Source organism: Fistularia commersonii, chromosome 3 (genome assembly GCF_037954325.1).
Source record: "Fistularia commersonii isolate RoL2024-O1a breed Wild chromosome 3, RoL_Fcom_v1.0, whole genome shotgun sequence".
Taxonomy (NCBI): Eukaryota; Metazoa; Chordata; class Actinopteri; order Syngnathiformes; family Fistulariidae; genus Fistularia; species Fistularia commersonii.
In genome coordinates, this window is record NC_141286.1 from 24,430,195 (window position 1) to 24,449,810 (window position 19,616).

At 51.1% G+C, this 19,616-nt stretch overlaps 1 protein-coding gene across 3 annotated transcripts in view; it reads left to right on the forward strand.

Annotated features, from left to right (window-relative positions):
- The first annotated feature begins 1,962 nt into the window (after positions 1 to 1,962).
- pcdh9 (protocadherin 9) overlaps positions 1,963 to 19,616 on the forward strand; it is a 233,046-nt gene continuing 215,392 nt past the window's right edge. For all 3 annotated transcript variants that reach the window (XM_086144359.1, XM_086144361.1, XM_086144360.1), the window contains exons 1-2: positions 1,963 to 2,736; positions 3,338 to 6,501. In XM_086144359.1, the coding sequence (XP_086000485.1) occupies positions 3,466 to 6,501 (3,036 nt within the window). In that variant the 5' untranslated portion in view covers positions 1,963 to 2,736; positions 3,338 to 3,465. The remainder of the gene's footprint in view (positions 2,737 to 3,337; positions 6,502 to 19,616) is intronic.

Here is a 19,616-nt window from a genome sequence, read left to right on the forward strand (position 1 = left end):
CTGTCTTCAAGGTGAAACATCTCACCAGCCAACAGAACCAGATGGATGCATTTTCTCGGATTTGTCAAGCATGCAGGATATTCCGGCGGTCGTTCTTCTCCTCCGCTTTGCAAGATGGCTTCTCTTCCCAGATATTCTTTATTTTAAACGTTCTCAAACGTGCCGCGACGAAACCCGGCGTCAGAAAACCGTTGATGCTGAAGGCTTCTCTTAGAGTCCACACACACACACACACACACACACACACATACTCTCTCTCTCTCTCCCAGGGTGCAAGGAAAAGCAAACAGCGAGCTCCTAATGATTCCAGCCAGGCAGCAGAGCAAGAAATTGTTTCGCCGCTGCAGACAGTTATGCTGTCACTTCTCCCGGCACATCAGGGTGTCAGACTTTAAAGTGAAGTGACAGATCACTCCTTCAGGTGCTCACCCCGCCTCCCGCGCCCCCCCTCACCCCCCGCAAAGGACACCGACGGCCGGCTCCCGAGGCAGAAAGGTCAGGGTACCGGGTTGCTTTGCGCTAATGGACTGCTGACCAGGCAGTACGCCGGCCTCTCAGGGGACATTCGCCGCCGAGTTCTCACCTCGGCATTTTGGGTCCCGCGGCCCTCAACCCGCCTCCGTCACCTGCGGCGCCGACGCCGAGGCCGCGTTCTCGCCTCTGCCGTCTCTGCGTTCGCACTTTTGGTATCCAAGACACCGGATCCAGGATCCTGGGCTTCTTGCCATCTCCTCTTCATCCTCCATGATACTCCCACTCCGCACGGAGCCGGGCGTTTCCGGTGTGACGCCTCTAGATGGCGGTGTTCACCGCGGCAGGCGGCGACCGGCCCCGGCAGGGGCAGACAAGCCGCGGACGAGAACGGTGGGGGTTATCTGCTGCATGAGAATTAAGTAATGATGGGATGTCAGTAGAAATTAAATAATAGCAGGATCAGGGTGAAGTACTCTGAGTACTCCTTTTTACTGTATTTACGTTTTTCCGTTTCGCCCTCACACACACTACACCTCTCTTGTTGCTTTTGAAACTTGTAAAGTGAGATCGTTTGCAGATCTGCAACCCCGTCTCGCCCCCCCCCCCCCCCCCAACCCCCCCTCCTCCAACGCAGGGAAACTTATATAAATAAAACAAATTAAAAAGATTGCAGTTCGGCCCATAAACGTAAAAGAGCTCGGCGCCGCGGATGATGATGAGGACGGTAGTTTTCCGTCAAGGTTATTCCACTGTCTCACACACACACACACACGCACACACACACACACACACAGCTTGCTGACCGGCCTGCACGGCGCTGGGTTGCAGCGGACGGTACGTGAACGCACCATGCATGTGCAGAAAACGCGCATTTGGAACAGCGGCTGCTCTGTCTTGTCCGTGATTCCTCCTCATCGTCACGGAGGTGGTTTTATTTTCACTGGGAAGTGTGTATGGAGGGGGGGGGGGGTGCGTTTACGTGCATGCGTCGGGGCTCCGGTGTCCGAGTCCAGCCTTGTTTTCACCGGCTACCTGACGGGGAGCCCCTAACGCCTAACAGGTTGGCCGCTCGTTATCGTTGACAGCGGAGGAGGAAGAGGACGGTCGCTCCTCTTCTTCATCAGCCACAGCGGCTTCATCATCATCATCATTACCACCATCATCGTCGTCATCATCATCATCCGAGCCTTTTCGGGGGAGACGACGGTTAAACGTCTCTGCAGCCTGCAGCATCTTCACGGAGCATCCCACCGCGGACGGCCCTCCGGTCCGGTCCGCCGTGACTGACGCGCCTCCCGGCCAATCCGGCGGCCGCCGAGGGCGGAGGAAGGGACGGAGGGAGGAGGGAGAGGAGGGGAGCCGGCCAATGACCGACGGCCGGCGAGGAGAGGGGCTGTCGGTGCTGCTGCGCCCCCACCGCCCCTCCCGCGGGTTTACACGGAGTTAGTGCGAGATATTCCGCTCCGGGGAGCGGGAGTGCGCGGAGAGGCGGCGCGTCCACGCTGCGCAGCGGTGACACTCCGAGCGGACGCGGAGCATCCAGCCCACTCACTGATCACCTTCTCTCCCGCTCTCTCTTTCTCTATCCCTCTCTCTCTCTCTCCCTCCTTTTTTTTGCATTTTTTTTTTCTCAAAAAAAAAAACCCACCCCATCTCCTCCTCTTCCTCCTCCTCACCTTGAGTCCGCGCCGGACGGCATTTGACGGCGCGCCGGTGAACTTGAGACATGACGGGACGCGAGTGTCTCCTCACACCTCGTCGGCGCTTGCACCTTAACAGGTAGCCGGGGTGTTTATTTTTTATTTTTATTTTTTTCATTTTTTTTTTTTTTGCGAGGGGACACGAACTGGACATGAGCATTGATGCCGGGACCCGTTTTAACGGAAGTCACCGCCGACCACTGACCGCCTGGCCGTCCGGAGACACCGACCGCTGCTGCGAACACCAGCGCCGCCGCCGCCGCCGCAGGGCGCACCATTAAAAAAAAAAAAAAAAAAAAAAAAAGGTCCTGAAGTGAAACCCAGTGCGTGTGCATGTGCGTGTACATGTGTGTGCGTGTGTGGGGGGTTCGGAGCGACGGAGCCCAGACGTTTGCTGCATCGAATTGGCCTCAGTTTTTGTGCGAGCCTACCTGTATCTGACCTGGCGCCTTCATCCCTGCCTCCTCTTCCTCCTCCAACCCCTGGATATATTGCCTAAGAACCGCCTGCCTGAGAGGGGAGATCTGGACCCAGACTATGAGCTGACAAACCCCAAGTTTGGGTACGTATAAGAATACTGCCCCCTCTTTTTCCCCCTCCTCACCTCCCCCTTCACCGTTTAAATACGACTGAGCTTCTTCCACGGACGGACGGATCCATTGATTTGCATCAGTTCCTTTTTTTTTTTTTTTTTTTTTTTCCTTTAAGAGCCCACGCATGAAAATTCCACCCCGTCTCCCCCTCTTCTTTAAATGTAAAAAAGAAAAAAAAAAAAAAAAATGTCATCAGCTCGATAGGTCGTAAAGTTTACGAGCGAAATGGATCTCGGGCGGCCAAATGATCGGACGGCCGTAAACTGAGGAGGATATTTCTTATTTTTCTTTTGCAAAGAGAGTGGCAGACGTTTCATGGCTGCCCTGCGAGCGGCCGCTGCGTTCGACGCCTCTCCTCCACGAATTCGCTGCTCGCTGATGACATTTGGGCAGAAGAAATGTTTTGGGGAGGAAAAAAAAAAAGAAGGGGAGTCGAGAGAACCGCTGCAGGGGGGAGGCAGAGGATGAGTGGGGGAGATTTTACCGTTAATTAGATTTAATGAATGCATGAAGGTGCAGGGGGGGAAAGTTATTTAACTGAGGAGAATCTCTGTGGTGTGTGTTCTGTAGGTTTAGCCGTGGAAGATTCCCGCCGTCACATGAAAGAAGTCCGCTCGTAACATAGAGAAGGGGCGAGGAGAGGACAAAAAAAAAAAGAAGGAAAGGCTCGCGAGGCTGGCAGCACACCGACACTCGCCATGGATCTAAAAGACTATTACCTGTTGGGCGCCGTGCTCGCCTGCATCCTGCTGGATCCGTCCATCGCCCAAGAGCTGATCTACCCCATCAGGGAGGAGTTGCAGGAAAACGTCCTCATCGGGAACATACCAAAGGACCTTAACATTTCCCATACGAGCGCCGCCACCGGGGCGAGCGCCAACCTGGTGTACCGGCTCGTCTCCAAGGCGGGCGACAACCCGCTGGTCCGCGTCCTGAGCAGCACGGGCGAGATCTTCACCACGTCCAACCGCATCGACCGGGAGAAGCTGTGCCCCGGCATGTCCTTCGAGGACAGCGAGTGCTCCTTCGAGATCGAGGTGGTGATCCTGCCCAACGACTACTTCAGGTTGATCAAGATCAAAATCGTCGTCCGGGACACCAACGACAACGCGCCCATGTTCCCCTCGCCGGTGATCAACATCTCCATCCCGGAGAACACGCTCATCAACAGCCGCTTCGCCATCCCCTCGGCCACCGACCCGGACACCGGCCCCAACAGCGTCCACAAATACGAGCTGATCAACGGGCAGAGCGCCTTCGGCCTGGACATCGTGGAGACGCCCGAGGGGGAGAAGTGGCCCCAGCTCATCGTGCAGCAGAACCTGGACAGGGAGCAGAAGGACACGTACGTGATGAAGATCAAAGTGGAGGACGGCGGCAGCCCCCAGAAGTCCAGCACCGCCATCCTCCAGGTCACCGTCACGGACGTCAACGACAACAGGCCCGTGTTCAAGGAGAGCCAGGTCGAGGTGCACATTCCGGAGAACTCCCCGATCGGCACATCTGTCGTGCAGCTCCAGGCCACAGATGCCGACGTGGGGGCCAACGCGGAGATCCGTTACGTGTTTGGGACTCAGGTGTCACCTGCCACGAAGAGGCTGTTTGCGCTCAACACGACATCTGGCCTAATCACAGTGCAGAGGCCCCTGGACAGGGAGGAAACGGCCATACACAAGCTCTCCGTTCTGGCCAGCGACGGCAGCTCCAGTCCCGCCAGGGCTATCATTTCTATCAACGTGACGGACGTGAACGACAATCCCCCCAATATAGACCTGAGGTACATCATAAGTCCCATCAACGGAACCGTTTTCCTCTCCGAAAAGGATCCCATTAACACCAAGATAGCTCTCATCACCGTGTCGGACAAGGACACCGACATCAACGGCAAGGTCATTTGTTTCATCGAGAAGGACGTGCCCTTCCATCTCAAAGCCGTGTACGACAACCAGTATCTGCTGGAGACGTCGGCGCTGCTCGACTACGAGGGCACCAAGGAATATAATTTTAAGATCGTGGCCTCCGACTCGGGAAAGCCCAGCTTGAATCAGACGGCGCTGGTGAGGGTGAGGCTGGAGGACGAGAACGACAACCCGCCCATTTTCACCCAGCCGGTGATCGAGCTCGCCGTGATGGAGAACAACAAGCGCGACCTCTTCCTCACTTCGCTGAGCGCCACGGACGAGGACAGCGGGAAGAACGCGGAGATCGTGTACCAGCTGGGACCCAACGCCTCCTTCTTCGACCTGGACCGCAAAACGGGGGTTCTGACCGCCTCCAGGGTTTTCGACCGCGAGGACCAGGACCGCTTCCTCTTCACCGTGACGGCGAGGGACAACGGGACGCCGCCTCTCCAGACGCAGGCGGCCGTCATCGTCACCGTCCTGGACGAAAACGACAACAACCCCAAGTTCACGCACAACCACTTCCAGTTCTTCGTGTCGGAAAACCTCCCCAAGTACAGCACGGTGGGGGTCATAACCGTGACGGACGCGGACGCCGGAGAGAACGCGGCGGTTTCCCTCTCCATCCTGAACGACAACGAGAACTTCATACTGGACCCTTACTCGGGCGTGATCAAGTCCAACGTGTCCTTCGACCGGGAGCAGCAGAGCTCCTACACGTTTGACGTCAGGGCGGTGGACAGCGGCAGGCCGCCCTGCTCCTCGGCCGCCAAGGTGACCATCAACGTCATCGACGTCAACGACAACAGCCCCATCGTCATCTCCCCTCCCTCCAACATGTCCTTCAAGCTCGTCCCCCTGTCCTCCATCCCGGGATCCGTGGTGGCCGAGGTGTTCGCCGTGGACGGCGACACGGGCATGAACGCGGAGCTCAAGTACACCATAGTGAGCGGCAACAACAAGGGACTGTTCAGGATCGACCCCGTCACCGGGAACATCACTCTGGAGGAGAAGCCGGCCGTGACCGACATCGGCCTGCACCGGTTAGCGGTCAACATCAGCGATTTGGGCTATCCCAAGTCGCTCCATACGCTGGTGCTGGTATTCCTCTACGTCAACGACACCGTGGGCAACTCCACGCTCATCCAGGACCTCATCCGTCGCACCATGGAGACCCCCATCGACCGCAACATCGGCGAGAGCAGCCCGACCTACCAGAGCGGCGATTATTTGACCATCATGATAGCCTTCGTCACCGGCGCGCTGGTGGTGATCATCGTCATCTTCGTCACCGTGCTGCTGCGCTGCCGCCACACGTCCAGGTTCAAGGCGGCGCAGAGGAAGAAGCAGGGGGCCGAGTGGATGTCGCCCAACACGGAGAACAAGCAGAACAAGAAGAAGAAGCGCAAGAAAAGGAAATCGCCCAAAAGCTCCCTGCTCAACTTTGTCACCATCGAGGGGAGTAAACCCGACGACCCGGCCCACGAGCCCATCAACGGAACCATCAGCCTGCCCACCGAGCTGGAGGAGCAAGGGATAGGACACTTTGACTGGAATGCCACGCCGACCACCACCTTCAAGCCCAGCAGCCCCGACCTGGCCCGGCACTACAAGTCCGCCTCGCCGCAGTCGGCCTTCCACCTCAAGGCCGACACGCCGGTCTCGGTGAAGAAGCATCACGTGATTCAGGAGCTCCCGTTGGATAACACGTTCGTCGGGGGCTGCGACACGCTGTCCAAGAGGTCGTCCACCAGCTCGGACCACTTCAGTGCCTCGGAGTGCAGCTCCCAAGGAGGGTTCAAGACCAAGGGGCCCATGCACACCAGACAACAGGTAAAAGAGCACTTTTACTGGTCTATAAGTACTGCCTATAACTGCCGCGTCCCACAGTGCTAAGTGCCAGTCATAACCAGAGACTCACACTAAGTTATTCCGAAGTGACGGGGAGAGTTCAGTAAAAAAAAAAAAAAAAAAAAGAAACAATGAAACAAAAAAATACAAAAAAAAAACAAAAAACGTCTGCTTTTGCTAATTGTCAAGAAAAGTAAATCTGCAAGTTTAACGGAGTCCATTATATCCCGACTCCTCAATCACGTGATCAATTCTGGGGGACTATATATATAAATATGTGTGTGAATGAGTGTGTGTGTGTGCGCGTGCGTGTGTGTGTGTGTGCAAGTCCGTATAAGTTATTCAACAATATGCAAGCCTTATTTTGTCTATCTAGCGCCCACGTTAGCTCACTGGTGGAAGAAATGTGCCAGCCTAGCGTTTCCATTGTGGACCCACCTGTTCTTTGTGAAAGAAACATTTTTTTCTAACCAGCTACTCGACCTACTAATTTCACCGTGGTTATAAACGCTGCACCCCGGCCTCCGAAAAAGAGAGGAGATGACTGTCATTGTTTATTGTTTCCAGGTTTTTGTTTGGTTCTTTGTTTTTTGGTGCGAACCATAATATCACAAAATATCGTAAAGCTGTGACCTTTTTGTTTTTTTTTTTTTTTTTTCCTTAGCACCCACGCCAATAACTGCAGTCAATAATTAGTTTTGAATGTCACCGTGGGCTTCTCCACGGCGAGCCCACATTAAAAATCGCCCCTCTCCAAGCGCACAGACCGAGCGAAGCTTGTCTGGAACTTGATACACATCCAATTCAAAAAGGATTAGCCAATAATGAGCCTCGAATTTCAACGTAATCCATGCTGCTTTTTTTTTTTTTTTTTTTTTTTTCTTTTTTAAATCAAAGCCTTATTAATTTTTTTTTCTGCTAATAAAGCGCCGCGACACGACATGCGGTTCTAATCTATTGGAGCGCATGTGGACACAAATACAGGGACGGGGTTGAGGAAAGAGAGAGTGTGAAAGAGTGAGAGAGAGCGAGAAAGAGAAAGAGTGAGAGGCCAAGCCGGAGTCTTGTCAGTGGGTCAGCCTTGCCGAGTGGTGGTACTGAACCTTTAGGTGGCACTGTTGCGCTACATGGCATCATCACACCCATGGCATCTCCTGGCACTGCACCAACCTGCAGTAGTGGACTTAAAGATGCAAGGGAGGAGAAGAGACCAGAGAAAACCTACGTGGTCGTTCTTTTTTTTTTTTTCTTTCCAGGGAAATACTCTTGTCTAATGATGCGGAAGCTGCACGGGAGGGGGTTGATAATGGCAGTCAGACATGTGATAAGATCTGTCTGGAAGGACGACGGCGCGCCGCTCCTGTCCGCGCACACCTCCCGGGTCAACGCACCCGAAGGTTGCGTCGAATGCGTTTCCGAGTGAGAGCTCGCGGTTTTTTTTTTAAAAAAAAAAAAAAGGGAAATAGAGGCGCTCAGTTTGGCGCCATTTTGCCGTACGCCGCACCGATGGGTGGTGAAACAGGGTGATTGGATGCCGGGTGCGGGTGAGGTGGGGGGCACAGCGGCTATCACGCCGGACAATAAGCACATCATTGATCCCTCTAGTCGGCGGCGGCGAGACACATTTACACTTTTCTGGGAATCGATGAGGCCAGCGCGAGATTTAAAGTACAGAGGCAGTGTGTACTCGTGTACTTGTACTTCGTCGCGAAGGGCGGTAATTTAAGGCGCGTGTTCCGTGGCGTTTTCAACACCGCGATGTTTTGCATGCCGGTTTTTATAGTTCAAGGTTGAAACTTTTCTGCGTTTTTTTTTTTTCTTTTAAAGCTAGTTTAACAATCTCCCCTCCAACTCTGGAATGAAAACCTGTCCTATAAAATATTGCATCTAATAACTGGTGGCCAATGGAGAAAAAAAAAAATTAAAAAGCTATTTTTCTCTTCTTTTTTTTTTCCTTGCTAAATGGATCTTCCCCGAAAAATGTAATGGCTTTTTCCTGGGGCGATGCGCCACCCCTCCAAGAGGTTTAATGAAATAAAAATCGAACAGGTATTTTTTTTTTTCTTTTTTTGCATAATCCTGCTGAAAGAAGTGGAGGCGGAGGGAGAGCGGGGAGGGGGGGCGTCTGAGAGCACCGACCTCCGCCGACAGCAGTGGAGTTTTTCGCTATCTCCAACAGAACCACCCCAAAGTCTAATGAGTGCTGCCCGGGCTGGCGGAGGCAATCCAATTACTCCAAAACGCATTGGTTTCCATCAAAAGCCTGGCATTAGTCTGTCTTCTTCTTCTACCCCATAAAAATTGCTCAAAACATTCGTCGCTCGAGTCTCAACTCAAACGGACTCCGCCAACGTCGCGCCTTCATCACCTTGCGCTTCACGCTAGATCGCATTCACACACACACACTGACGCCGGCAGAGCTGCGCCACGAGGCTCTAACCAGGCCATCTTGCCAGAGGACGCTTCGGCACGCGGACAGGAGGAGCCGGGAATCGAGCCGCCGACCTCCCCCGTTGCGGGGATGAGCTCTTTTTATCAGTCGAGCCGCAGCTTCGATATGTAATTCCCCCCTCGCCCTCCGTTCAAAGAGTAGCTAATATCCATTAGCTCATATCTGTTTACTCCACATGCGCGCTAAGTACCGCGGCCTCTCAGTGCCATTCATCTCACTGACGAGTGTTTCACTTCAGATTTGAGGTGAAGTGGCAGGTATTGATCGCGGTGTAGTCGTCCGACTGACGCGCGGAGCTGGATAAGGTAGTCCCCCACCCCCAACCCCCACGTCGTATTTGCATACTGTCCCCATTCCAGGGATAAAGAGCGAAAAAAAACGAAATGCTATCTTTGAGCAGGCCTCCGAATTTGTAATGAATACAAGCAAATGAGGGCTATGCTAAGCTTAAATTGCTATCTACCTATCTGTCTATCTATCTCTCTGTCTGTTTGTCTGTCTCGACTTCTAACTGAACAGTTGTCCAATCCATACATCGATATCATCTGCTGCGCTTCAGTCAATCAGTCTAAACAGATGCTATGCTAGCCTCAAAATGCTATGCTAGTATCTAAAGAGGGAAAAATACGAAATGCTGTCTTTGAACAGGCCTCCGAATTTGTAATGAATACAAGCCAATGAGCGCTATGCTAAGCTTAAAATGCTATCTATCTATCTATCTATCTATCCATCTATCCATCTATCCATCCATCCATCCATCCATCCATCCATCTATCTATCTCATCCCATCACCGTGTATCCTGATACACTGGATATTGGAAACATGTTCAGCAAAGCGTCATGTTATCATTATTATGACGATTATTGTTATAATACAGAGCAGGAACGTGGCTCGGGGGTGGAATGATTTAGTGTTGGCCCGAACGTTGTTTCCTCTCGAGTAACTAACATCATCAATCACTCCGTTGTTTGATTTTGACAGAAGGGATTGGGGTGCGAGGGGGGGGGGGAGTGCTGGTTGTGAAAATGATGGTGGTTAAAAAAAAAAAAATTCAAGCTCTCGTGATTTACTTCCTCTCTTTTCACGTCTTTGAATTTCACCTCGTTCCGGAGTCGATCGGTAAATAGGAAATCAATTCGTCGAGCGGACGGAGGGGGTGGAAGGTCGAGCGGGTGGAGAACGTGGAGAGAAGAACCGACGCCCCGCGATTCAGGAGCCGTCTCAGTTTCAGGCACCCCCGAACTTTGCTGCCAGCAATCGTAGCGATTCCCCCCCCCCCGCCTTTCCTCCTCCTCCTCTTCCTCCTCTCCTTCTTCACGCTGATTATTTATCCTCCGGGGACCTACATTAGTGTAAACAACACCGGAGGAAGAGAGAAAGAAACAAAAAAAAAACAAAAAAAACAAAAAAAGGCATGAAAACACTGTCCTAGTTTCTCACCAGGCGGCTCGAGCATCGGGAGAAAACGGCGGCCGCCCGCTCTTCCCTCGTCTCGGCGCGTCATTGTTTCATACGAGTAACAGACGGTGACAGTAAAGAGGGTAATCTGAAGGGGGTCGGGGAGGGAATTTGAGGGGGGAAGCGGACGTGATTCACCCACCTAACGCCGGCCCGGTGGCGACACGCTCGACGATTCAAAGGCTCCCGTCAGGGAAACATCGGGGACGGGTCACGGGTTTTCAAAACGGGGGGGGGGGGGGGGGACGGGACGCTTGTGATGGAGTGTCAGGTTGTTAAACTGCCGGGGAAAAAAGAAAAAAAAAAAAAAAAAATTCCAATCTACATTTATCTTTATTTTTTGTTTTCTTATCCCACAACTGTCACTCTTCGTCTTTTATTCGCTGAAAATGAAAGTGATGACCCGTCAGCTCCTCTGGAAGTCACCGCTTTACAGTATGAAATAATATCTGCGATGAAAACCAGCTTGTTTACTGTCTGTTTAGCGACACCCCCCTCCCCCCTCACACACACACACACACACACACACACACACACACTTTGTAATGCTAATGTGATAATACATTATATGATAGGAAGCGCAATTACGAGCCTAATTTATAGCTCACAGTTGTGCAGCCGTGTTGCTTCGACACCTCGCGTTGTGTGTGAGAAGATCTAATTGCTGCGGCTTATTATTTGTTTTCTGTCTTTCTTTCTTTGTATATATATTTGGCTGAGCATAAAAAGACGCGCCAGTGCGGGCTCGCAGCTCGGTCATCACACGCGCTCCCCGGATGGCGAAACCGTTTTTGAGCAAACGCCAGAGATTCCATAGGGCGGGGGGCTTTTTTTTTTTTTCAGCCGCTTTCGCTGAAAAGTTTGAACAGCTCGGTTATAAGAACTGTCCAGCTCCAATTTCAGGAACGAGCTTCCTCCGGGGGGGAAGCTGTTTTAAGTATATTTGCACAGGCAGTCAGGGGCCCCAGTAGGGACCGGTGTGATGCAAGAGACTGCGACGTGCACCTTAAGCGCTACACTCAAAAACACAAGGAAGTGAAAGACGACTAGTACAACTCGGAGGTGGAAGCTGCCACAGCGTTCCTGTTCTGCATGGCGGGAATAATAACCAGATTTATTTTCTCCCTGCTCTGCTCTGCCATGCGTAGATCCCTTTATTTTGGTTCATGGAAACCCCTGTTTGGCGTCGCAGGCCAGAAGAACATGGACCTTTTCGTTGCTCCGTTTCTCTTGTTCTGCTCAGTTTGTCTCAAGAAAACAGCTGAACAGTGACCGCCATAGTTTCTACAAATCGCGCTCCACATTTCGCATCCGGTTACGGTCGTGGCTTGTGAGTTCCGCCAACGTCGCGAGTTCCTATCGAACCGCCAAAGACCCTGCCTTGGAGCGGAAGCTAACGTGGTTCTAGGAACCGAAGTCCTAGTTCCGGTCTGAGTGCGCAAGGAGACGACCTTGTTCCCGAGAAGGTCCAAGGAACTGCAAAGTTCCTCCGATGCGAATGCGGCTTTCTCATCTTTTCTGGTTCCTTTTGTCAATGAGGTGCAAGATGTTGGGTGCACAGGAGATGGTCAGGCTGCCGGTTGGAGGTTCTGGGAGTCGACCCGCGTAGAAGAGTCAGTCTGAAAGTGGACCGCCGTCTCAACAAGGTCATTTATCTGTGTTATTTCTAAACCTGTCAGCACCCGCGGGGGCCGGCCTCACGCCCGCCCGCCCGCCTGCCCGCAGATGAACCCCAGAAGAGTTTGAGTCGCCCAGAAGGTCCGGCATTGAAAGGGTTAATTCCACCAAAACCAAGAAGAGGGAAATAAAAAAAACATGCAGCTGTTTGGAGGGAGTAGGACCGGAGGGAGTCCGGAACCGAGCGGAGTCATCGTGACGTTCAATGAATGGACGTTCAGACGGGCCGTCGCAATCGGGGGGAAGGTTTTTTTTTTTTGTTTTTTTTTTGTGTGGGGGAGCGGGGGGTCTTTTTCCACATTAATAAGGGGATTAGCGGTGCGGACCGAGACTGATGACGGCGGGAGAAGTTTGAGACGCCTAATGAACTATGACAATGTTGCACCTGAGGGGCGGTTTGGAAGTCTGTTGCAGTGTCTTCTGGGTTGTGCTGACACAGGGTTTGGTGGAACGGAGGGTGTGTGTGTGTGTGTGTGTGTGTGTGTGGGGGGGGGGGGGGTGCAAGCGGTCGCTGCTGACTGCGGCCGCTACGGCTTTGACCTCGTTCGTTTGAACTTGAATCGGAATCAACAGGAAGGAGGAGGGAAAAAAAAAAAACAAAACAAAACAAAAAAAAGAAAAAAAAACTGCCGTCCGCCGCGCCCGATGACGTTACTCGCCCCGAGAAACCGATGCGGGGAAGCAGCAGGCGCAGAAAGTTGGAGTTTTTTTAAAGCTGTTGGCAAAGCTTTAAATCGTCGATGGATGATTTTATTTATTTATTTCTTTATTTTTTATTTTATTCCCCTCTGCAGGGAACATTGTATTTCTTAAAAAAAAAAAAAAAGAAAGAAAGAAAGGAAAAGAAAAATGTCATGTCCTCTATGTCTTTGCGGGTAAAAGGAAATGAAATGGATTGCCGGTGATACCAAGGTAGTGGGTGTGAGTACTACCAGAGTAGATTATTGCCCCGAGGGAGGGGTGGGGGGTGGAAGGAGGGAAGGTGGACGGGGTGGAAAGGAGGGGGGTTCTGTTTTTTCTGCTCAAAACAACAAAATAAATCAGAGCTCCCAGTTGTTGCGCTGTCTGAAGTGTGCTGTTCATTTGCAGGTTTGTGTTTTCCTCTGCAGTACCGACTGACACACATTCACACACACACATATATATATTTCTCCATAATTACCAGGTACCAAAAACACAGATGACGACATGCTACCAGGATCGAAATATATATATGAATAAATATATATATTTCTATTAATTTGTTTTGCACAATTTATATTTTTTATTTTTTATTTTATCTATTTAAAAAACAATATTATTTTCATTTTATATGAACATGCCCAATCCCGTCCAGGCCGAATTGTAGATACGACGATAGCGGCATAAATCATGTGTGTATGTGAGAGAATGTGTGAGTGTGTGTGTGTGTGTGTGTGTGTGTGTGTGTGTGTGTGTGTGTGTGTGAGACTTCTCTCTCGTCCCGGCTGTCAGTCCGTCCGTGTGTTTTTCGGCCGGGGAACGCCTCCACCGCCCGACGCCCACTTCTCTATTTTTGCCATTTTCTCAAAGCCAAACTTCGCAGCGCCGCCCCACGCCGCCGTCTCCTCGGCCGTCCACGCGGCCCATTTTTCCAAGGCGGCCGTCCGTCCGTCCGTCCGTCCGTCCGCCCTGCTGGAAAAATCGCTGCGTTAACGCGAGGGGGGGGGGGAGGAAGACAAACTGCAGCTTGAAAATTCTCCGGGATGCACCTCAAACACACGAGTAGAGGGTGGAAGAAAATGTTTCTTGACAGCTTGCTTATCTGCAAATGATATTTATTAGAATAAAAACAAAAAAAAAAAGTTATGATGGTAATCTCGCTGTTTGACCCCCGACCCCCCCCCCCCCCCCCCCACCCTTCCTTCACTTCCTCTCACCCATCTCCACCCCTCCACCCCTCCACCCTCCGCCCCGGCCCACACCTTTCACCCCGCGCTCTGTCAGGTCAGCGCCGCTACATGCGGTGTTTTATCACCGACGGCGCGCTCGCCTGTGTGCGCTGATCGCTTGTGACAGACGAGAGTGCTTTGTGTTCAGCATGTTACCCCCTCCTCCTCCCCCCCCCCCGCCTCCCCCCTTCACCCTCACCCTCGCTTTCTTCTTGGTACCAGCCTCTTTTCTCACTTTTTTTTTTTTTTTCTTTAAGGAAGGCGGGCGTGTGTGTGTGCGCGGATGTGTGTGTGTGTGTCTGTGTGTGTGTGAAAGACGGGCAAACCGGCGCCGTGTGTCCTGACACGACGAACCCAGAGGGAGGTTCCCGCTTGTCACTGGGTTGTTGTCTCATGTGACACACGGGCCGCTGCTCCGTCACTAGCCACTGCCAGCGTCCGGGGCTAATAGTTGCGATAATGGCATTGGCAGCCAAAACCCGCCGCCGCCGCCGCCGCCGCCGCCAACCACCCCTCCCCTCCCTTTCCACCTCTCGAGCAAAGAGCAGCACTCGACTTGAAATGTGACTGCCGCTCGCCACCGGGGGCCCCGGTCACTCCCGGAGACTCTGTAACCCTCATCACTGTAAATCTTTATTGTATATATGCGATGTTTCATGTGAATTGAACTCCTGGTAATCCTGCCTAATGTGCTGTGTTCGACAATAATGGACTCACATCTGTTTTGTTTATTTGCCCTGCTTTCCTCCTCTTTCCCTCACCATGCTGGGTGTCCATTAATTATACATCTGAAATAAACTCTGCCAATGACTTGGCGCACTGCAACTCCCATTCTGCCTCCCCACATCCCCCACCCCCCTTTAAAAAGAGCCTTATTTGAACAGTGCTATTCTACCTTTATAATTTCATAATAAATGTTTCAAAGTGAGCATTTCTTTGTTTTCAATCTGTCACTCTTTGTCCTCCCTCTCCGAGTCGTCGTTTGGGTTTTGGCGTCATATTCCCTCCCCCCCCCTTCCAACCGTCCGGCCGGTTCCAGCGAGCGCCAGCCCACGAGCGAGCGGCGCTCTTGAATGTAACGGCGGCGTTTTTACAGTTTCGACCGATTCCGATGTTCGAAAGGAGGCTCTCGGAGCGAACGCAAGGACTGGACTAACGGTGAGAGTTAAGGCTCATTTATGCTCGATGTTCAATATGTACATAAAAGGGGGGGAAACTTTTCCGTCCGCTCGCCGTCAAGTGTTTCATGGCGGCTCAGACAGTTTGTTATCGTCTGAAACGGAACGTGGAACTCGTAAGTGAGTTCGGCATTGCTCAACAAACACGGCAAAGTAACGGGCGGACCGGACGCGCCTGTTTCTGTACGTGACCCGAGCATAAACGAGCCTGTGGAAACCAATGCGGCATCAATGTGAATTAGCCGTTGTCCTTTTGTCACAGTCTTAAAAAAAAAAAAAAAAGGAAGAAAACATCTTTTTACGTCCGGTGACGGAGAACGAGGCGGTGACCTTTTTGGGTGAACACGCGAAACTCGAGTTGTGTTTTGACCCCAAAAGAGTCACCTCCTCCAAGGAGAGGGGGGAGAAAATGCAGCGCTTTGAAAACAGCCGTGCCTTGTTGCAGTCAAATGCTGCGCGCTGGGGGGTCGACCGTAAAACACCGACGGAGCTCCTCAGTCTGGCGAAGCTTTCAATGCTTTGTCAGCGAAACGTACATTTACGGGACCACCTTGTAGCTCTAAGGAATAACTCCCGCCTCATCATCGGTCTATCCGAATACTCAGCAGCTACCCCTTGGTTATGTTACGGTAATGTAGTAACCAAGTTTATTGTTGCGCCGAGACGGGGAGGCTCATCACGTCACAGCGCCACCTACTGGCCTGGCATGTGTAGTGCAGATCTATTCTCGACTCGAGTCTCCACTAACGGTGGTTTAAAAAAATAATACAGATAATGAATGAATGAATAATGGCAATAAAACTCATTGACTGTTCTGGATTGCGTTCACGACGTGGGTTTCCCTTGTGAACGCGCTCCGCCGGTCGGAATATCCCGGACGTTCTTCCTCTTGCAGGCGACGGCCGATGCGTCGGATCCAAGTGGAGCCGTGGTCGGAGCGCGTGCGCGGCGAGGACACGGCTGGAACCGGAGGCTACATTTAGGCGTGATAAACGGCGACGCGTAAAAGCGTGAATGTTCTGTTTCGGATGGATTCGTTACCACCGGCAGCAGAAGTGTATCTCATGTGGACTGAAGCGCTGGGTGGAGGAGCTTCTCACCGTCTTCTGTTTTAAATCTGCTGAAACGGAGCCGGTTGACCACTTTTTTTTTTTATTTTTCACCCGCAAGAGCTTTTCGCCCTCCTGGGAAGGATTTCCAGGAGATTCTGGAAGCGTACCTGTGGGATTCCTTTGCTCGTTCATCCAGGAGGATCATCGGCGAGGTCAGTTGAGGAGGCTCGGCGCTGGAGAAGCTCCGTGTGGTCCGGTCAGCTTCCTCCAACCCTCCGTAGCGGACACAGGGGGCGAATATTCCTTGGGAGTGCAGACCGGTAACGTGTCCTGGAACAGATTTGGTGCCGGCGTTCCAGTGGACCCTCAGGACCCCGAGTGGAGAACGAACCAAATCCAGTCACGGCAAAACGTGGCGCTCTTGAGACGCGATGGCGGACGACGATTCAGCCGGTATCTGTCAGCGAAGCCCCGCCGATTGATTTTACACACCCGCGGTCCGATTACAAACCCCCGATCCAAGAGTTATCTCCCACGGCTTCTGTCCACGCGGTGGATACCGAGGCTGTTATTAGAAACAAAGAAATTGAAAGCCCTTTTATACTTCTCTATCGTCCTCGACTTTCTATTCATAGTGTCATTATTTAATCCCTCCGGCTTGAAGAAATACGGATGTGTCACCTCTTCACCGGTTTTGTGGAGGGAGGGGGATTTCAAAGTGCCACGCCAACACATCTGCGGAAAGTAGGCCCTAACTCAGCTTAATCTGTCCACTCCGTTGAAAGCTGGAAGCAGAGCTTAGTCTGCATTTGAGTGAGGAGGAGGAGGAGGAAGAGGAGGATAAATAAATAAATATAGGATTTAAAGTTTGACCGCGACTCCACGGTCACTTTCAGGGAAACGAATTTGAAACCCCCGACTTGTGACCCCGGAGTGTAATCATCCTGCCAGAAAAGCATCCGTGAATGACTTCTCAGAAGATGGTGTCAGTGGCTCCCAATCTCACCGGGGCCTGAGTTTCCGCATTTCCCGCAGAAGTCAAAGCAGCAGCGGCGGCGGCTGCGCGATTCAATTTAGCGAATACGCCGTGGAGGATCCACTCAGACTTTGCGATGTCGTTTCCATCTCGGCTTTCGATGGGGATGGATAATTAGCGAGGAAAAAGCAAAACAACAACAACACAAACCCGTGTTAGCGACACGGTCTTCAATTTGTGTGTCTTAAAGATGTTTGTACACACACTGTACTGCGGATGCACCGTACTGTACTCCCTCTCAACCCCCGCTGCGTCCACATTGATCCGTCATTTTGAAATGGAGTGGACGTGACAGTGCTTAATACCCTCGTTCCCAACCCCGGGACGGCGTCAGATGTAACCACATCTGGATGGGAACCTTCGGGCGGGGGCGTTGACCTCCAATCAGCGTTTGTTTTTGAATTTTAAAAAAAAATATTACAGGGCGCGATAGTGCAGGGGTTAGTGTTTGCATGTGTTCTCCAGTTCCCCCCCACAGACATGCAGTAGGTTCATTGGAGACATATTTCGCTCAAATATATGAGTGAGAGGGTGAATGGTTGCATGTTTCTATACGGTGCAACTTCGGCTTAAATCCGGTGCTAATCTTGAACAAATTTCGAATCGACCTGCGAACAGCACGCGACAAACAAACTCGCGGGCTTCTCGCGATGCTGCGTTGTTGCATATCGGCAGTCGTGCCTCTCCATGTTGTTTACGTCGTTCAATGAGCTAGCCCTCATTGGCTAAGCTCGGGGTCGGCGTGGCGCTGCAGGTCGAGCGATCGTCTCTGGAAATGAACATTACTGGTTCGATTCCCGGCTCTTTGAAGTGTTTTGTTGAGCAAGACACTGAAAAATTTGCTGCCACATTCTGAAAATGAAAAAGCATATCTGTTAATGCATTTTTATGTTTAAATGTGACATTTCTAATTGAAAATTGATCATTTGCCAGGGTATGTTTTGAAAATTGACTGTTAAATGTAATTTTGCTTTTTAATTAGGATTAAGTCACAGAACGAGCGGTCTGGAAGAAGAAAATGAAAATGTAGATTGGATTACTTATTACTTATTTTAGTTAAGAGTCAAAATATGCTGCCACAATGCAATGCCAAAATGAGAAAGCATTCTGTTTATGATACCTATATGCCTCCATACCCTGGGCCAGATGGCTACATGCTAAGCTAACTAACGGCTTCATATTTTAACTATGTGAGAATATTACAGACATTAACCTTCAATAAAAGTCAACTTGGCAATCTGTTGGTGGTTTTACCATTTCAGGATTAATTGACCGAATCTTTGATAGAAATGGAAGAATCTGGGATTATAGCGGTTATTCATCAGAATACTAACAGTGTTTTTGTTCCAAGTGTCCAGTACTGGTGGACCGGCTCTTGAGGAAAAATCACTTTACACTGTTTTTACAAAATATGTGGGAAAAATGGCACAGGGGTTCAAGACACTGAACCCCTGAATGCTCCCCTGGAGCCGGTTGGACGGCGGCCTGCTGCTCATGATGGGTTCATTGCAGAGAACGAATTTCCCCACGAGGGATTCATAAAGGATAAATTATTATAATTATTATTATGGCTAAAAAGTTAAGAGTCCTAGTGCTGTTAAAAAGAAGTTAAGAATTACGGCCGCTATGAAGAGGGAAATAATAGCTAAACGTGAGCGTGGTGTTTGCGTTACAGATCTCGCCAAGTACAAAGATGCGCTAAAAACGGCCGATGTGGCTAATGCGGCGACTGCGTTCTGGAAGCAAAGGTCTCAAGGAGGAGAAAAGTGATTGTTACTTTGGATTAATGAAAGACAGCTTGCTGGAGATAGCGTTAGCGCGAGAGAGGGTCTCATCTGCGAGAAGGCTTTGCTTTTGCTGATTCAGTGAAGGAAACGCTGGCGAGAAAAGAAAGAACTCCAGGAACACAGTAATAATTCAGGTTATCTTTAATTCCCTCTGCAAATAAGCCCAAAAGTTTCAAAAGAGTACAGTTTGTTTTTGGGATTAATGGGATTTACATCGATTTAAATAGGTAAAATTGATTCGGAAAGGAGTCAAAGAACCATCGGTAAGCCGAGGTTCCACTTTCTCGCCCCGGCTCGAGAGCTCTGATTGGCTCCAGCGGCCCCTGAGTGCAGTATAAGTGGTATCAATAATGAATGAATGAATAAAAACAGCGGTATTACCATAAAACCAAAGATGTTGTGTTCAAACTATTGTATTAAATCCAAACAGTAATTAAAGCGGCGGTGACGCTTCCCAAAAGCAATGCTAACAGCTGTCCCGGAACACAATCGACCCCATGTGAGAGCTAAGTTCTGCACTCTCAATTCCCCCCATCTTATTTTCAT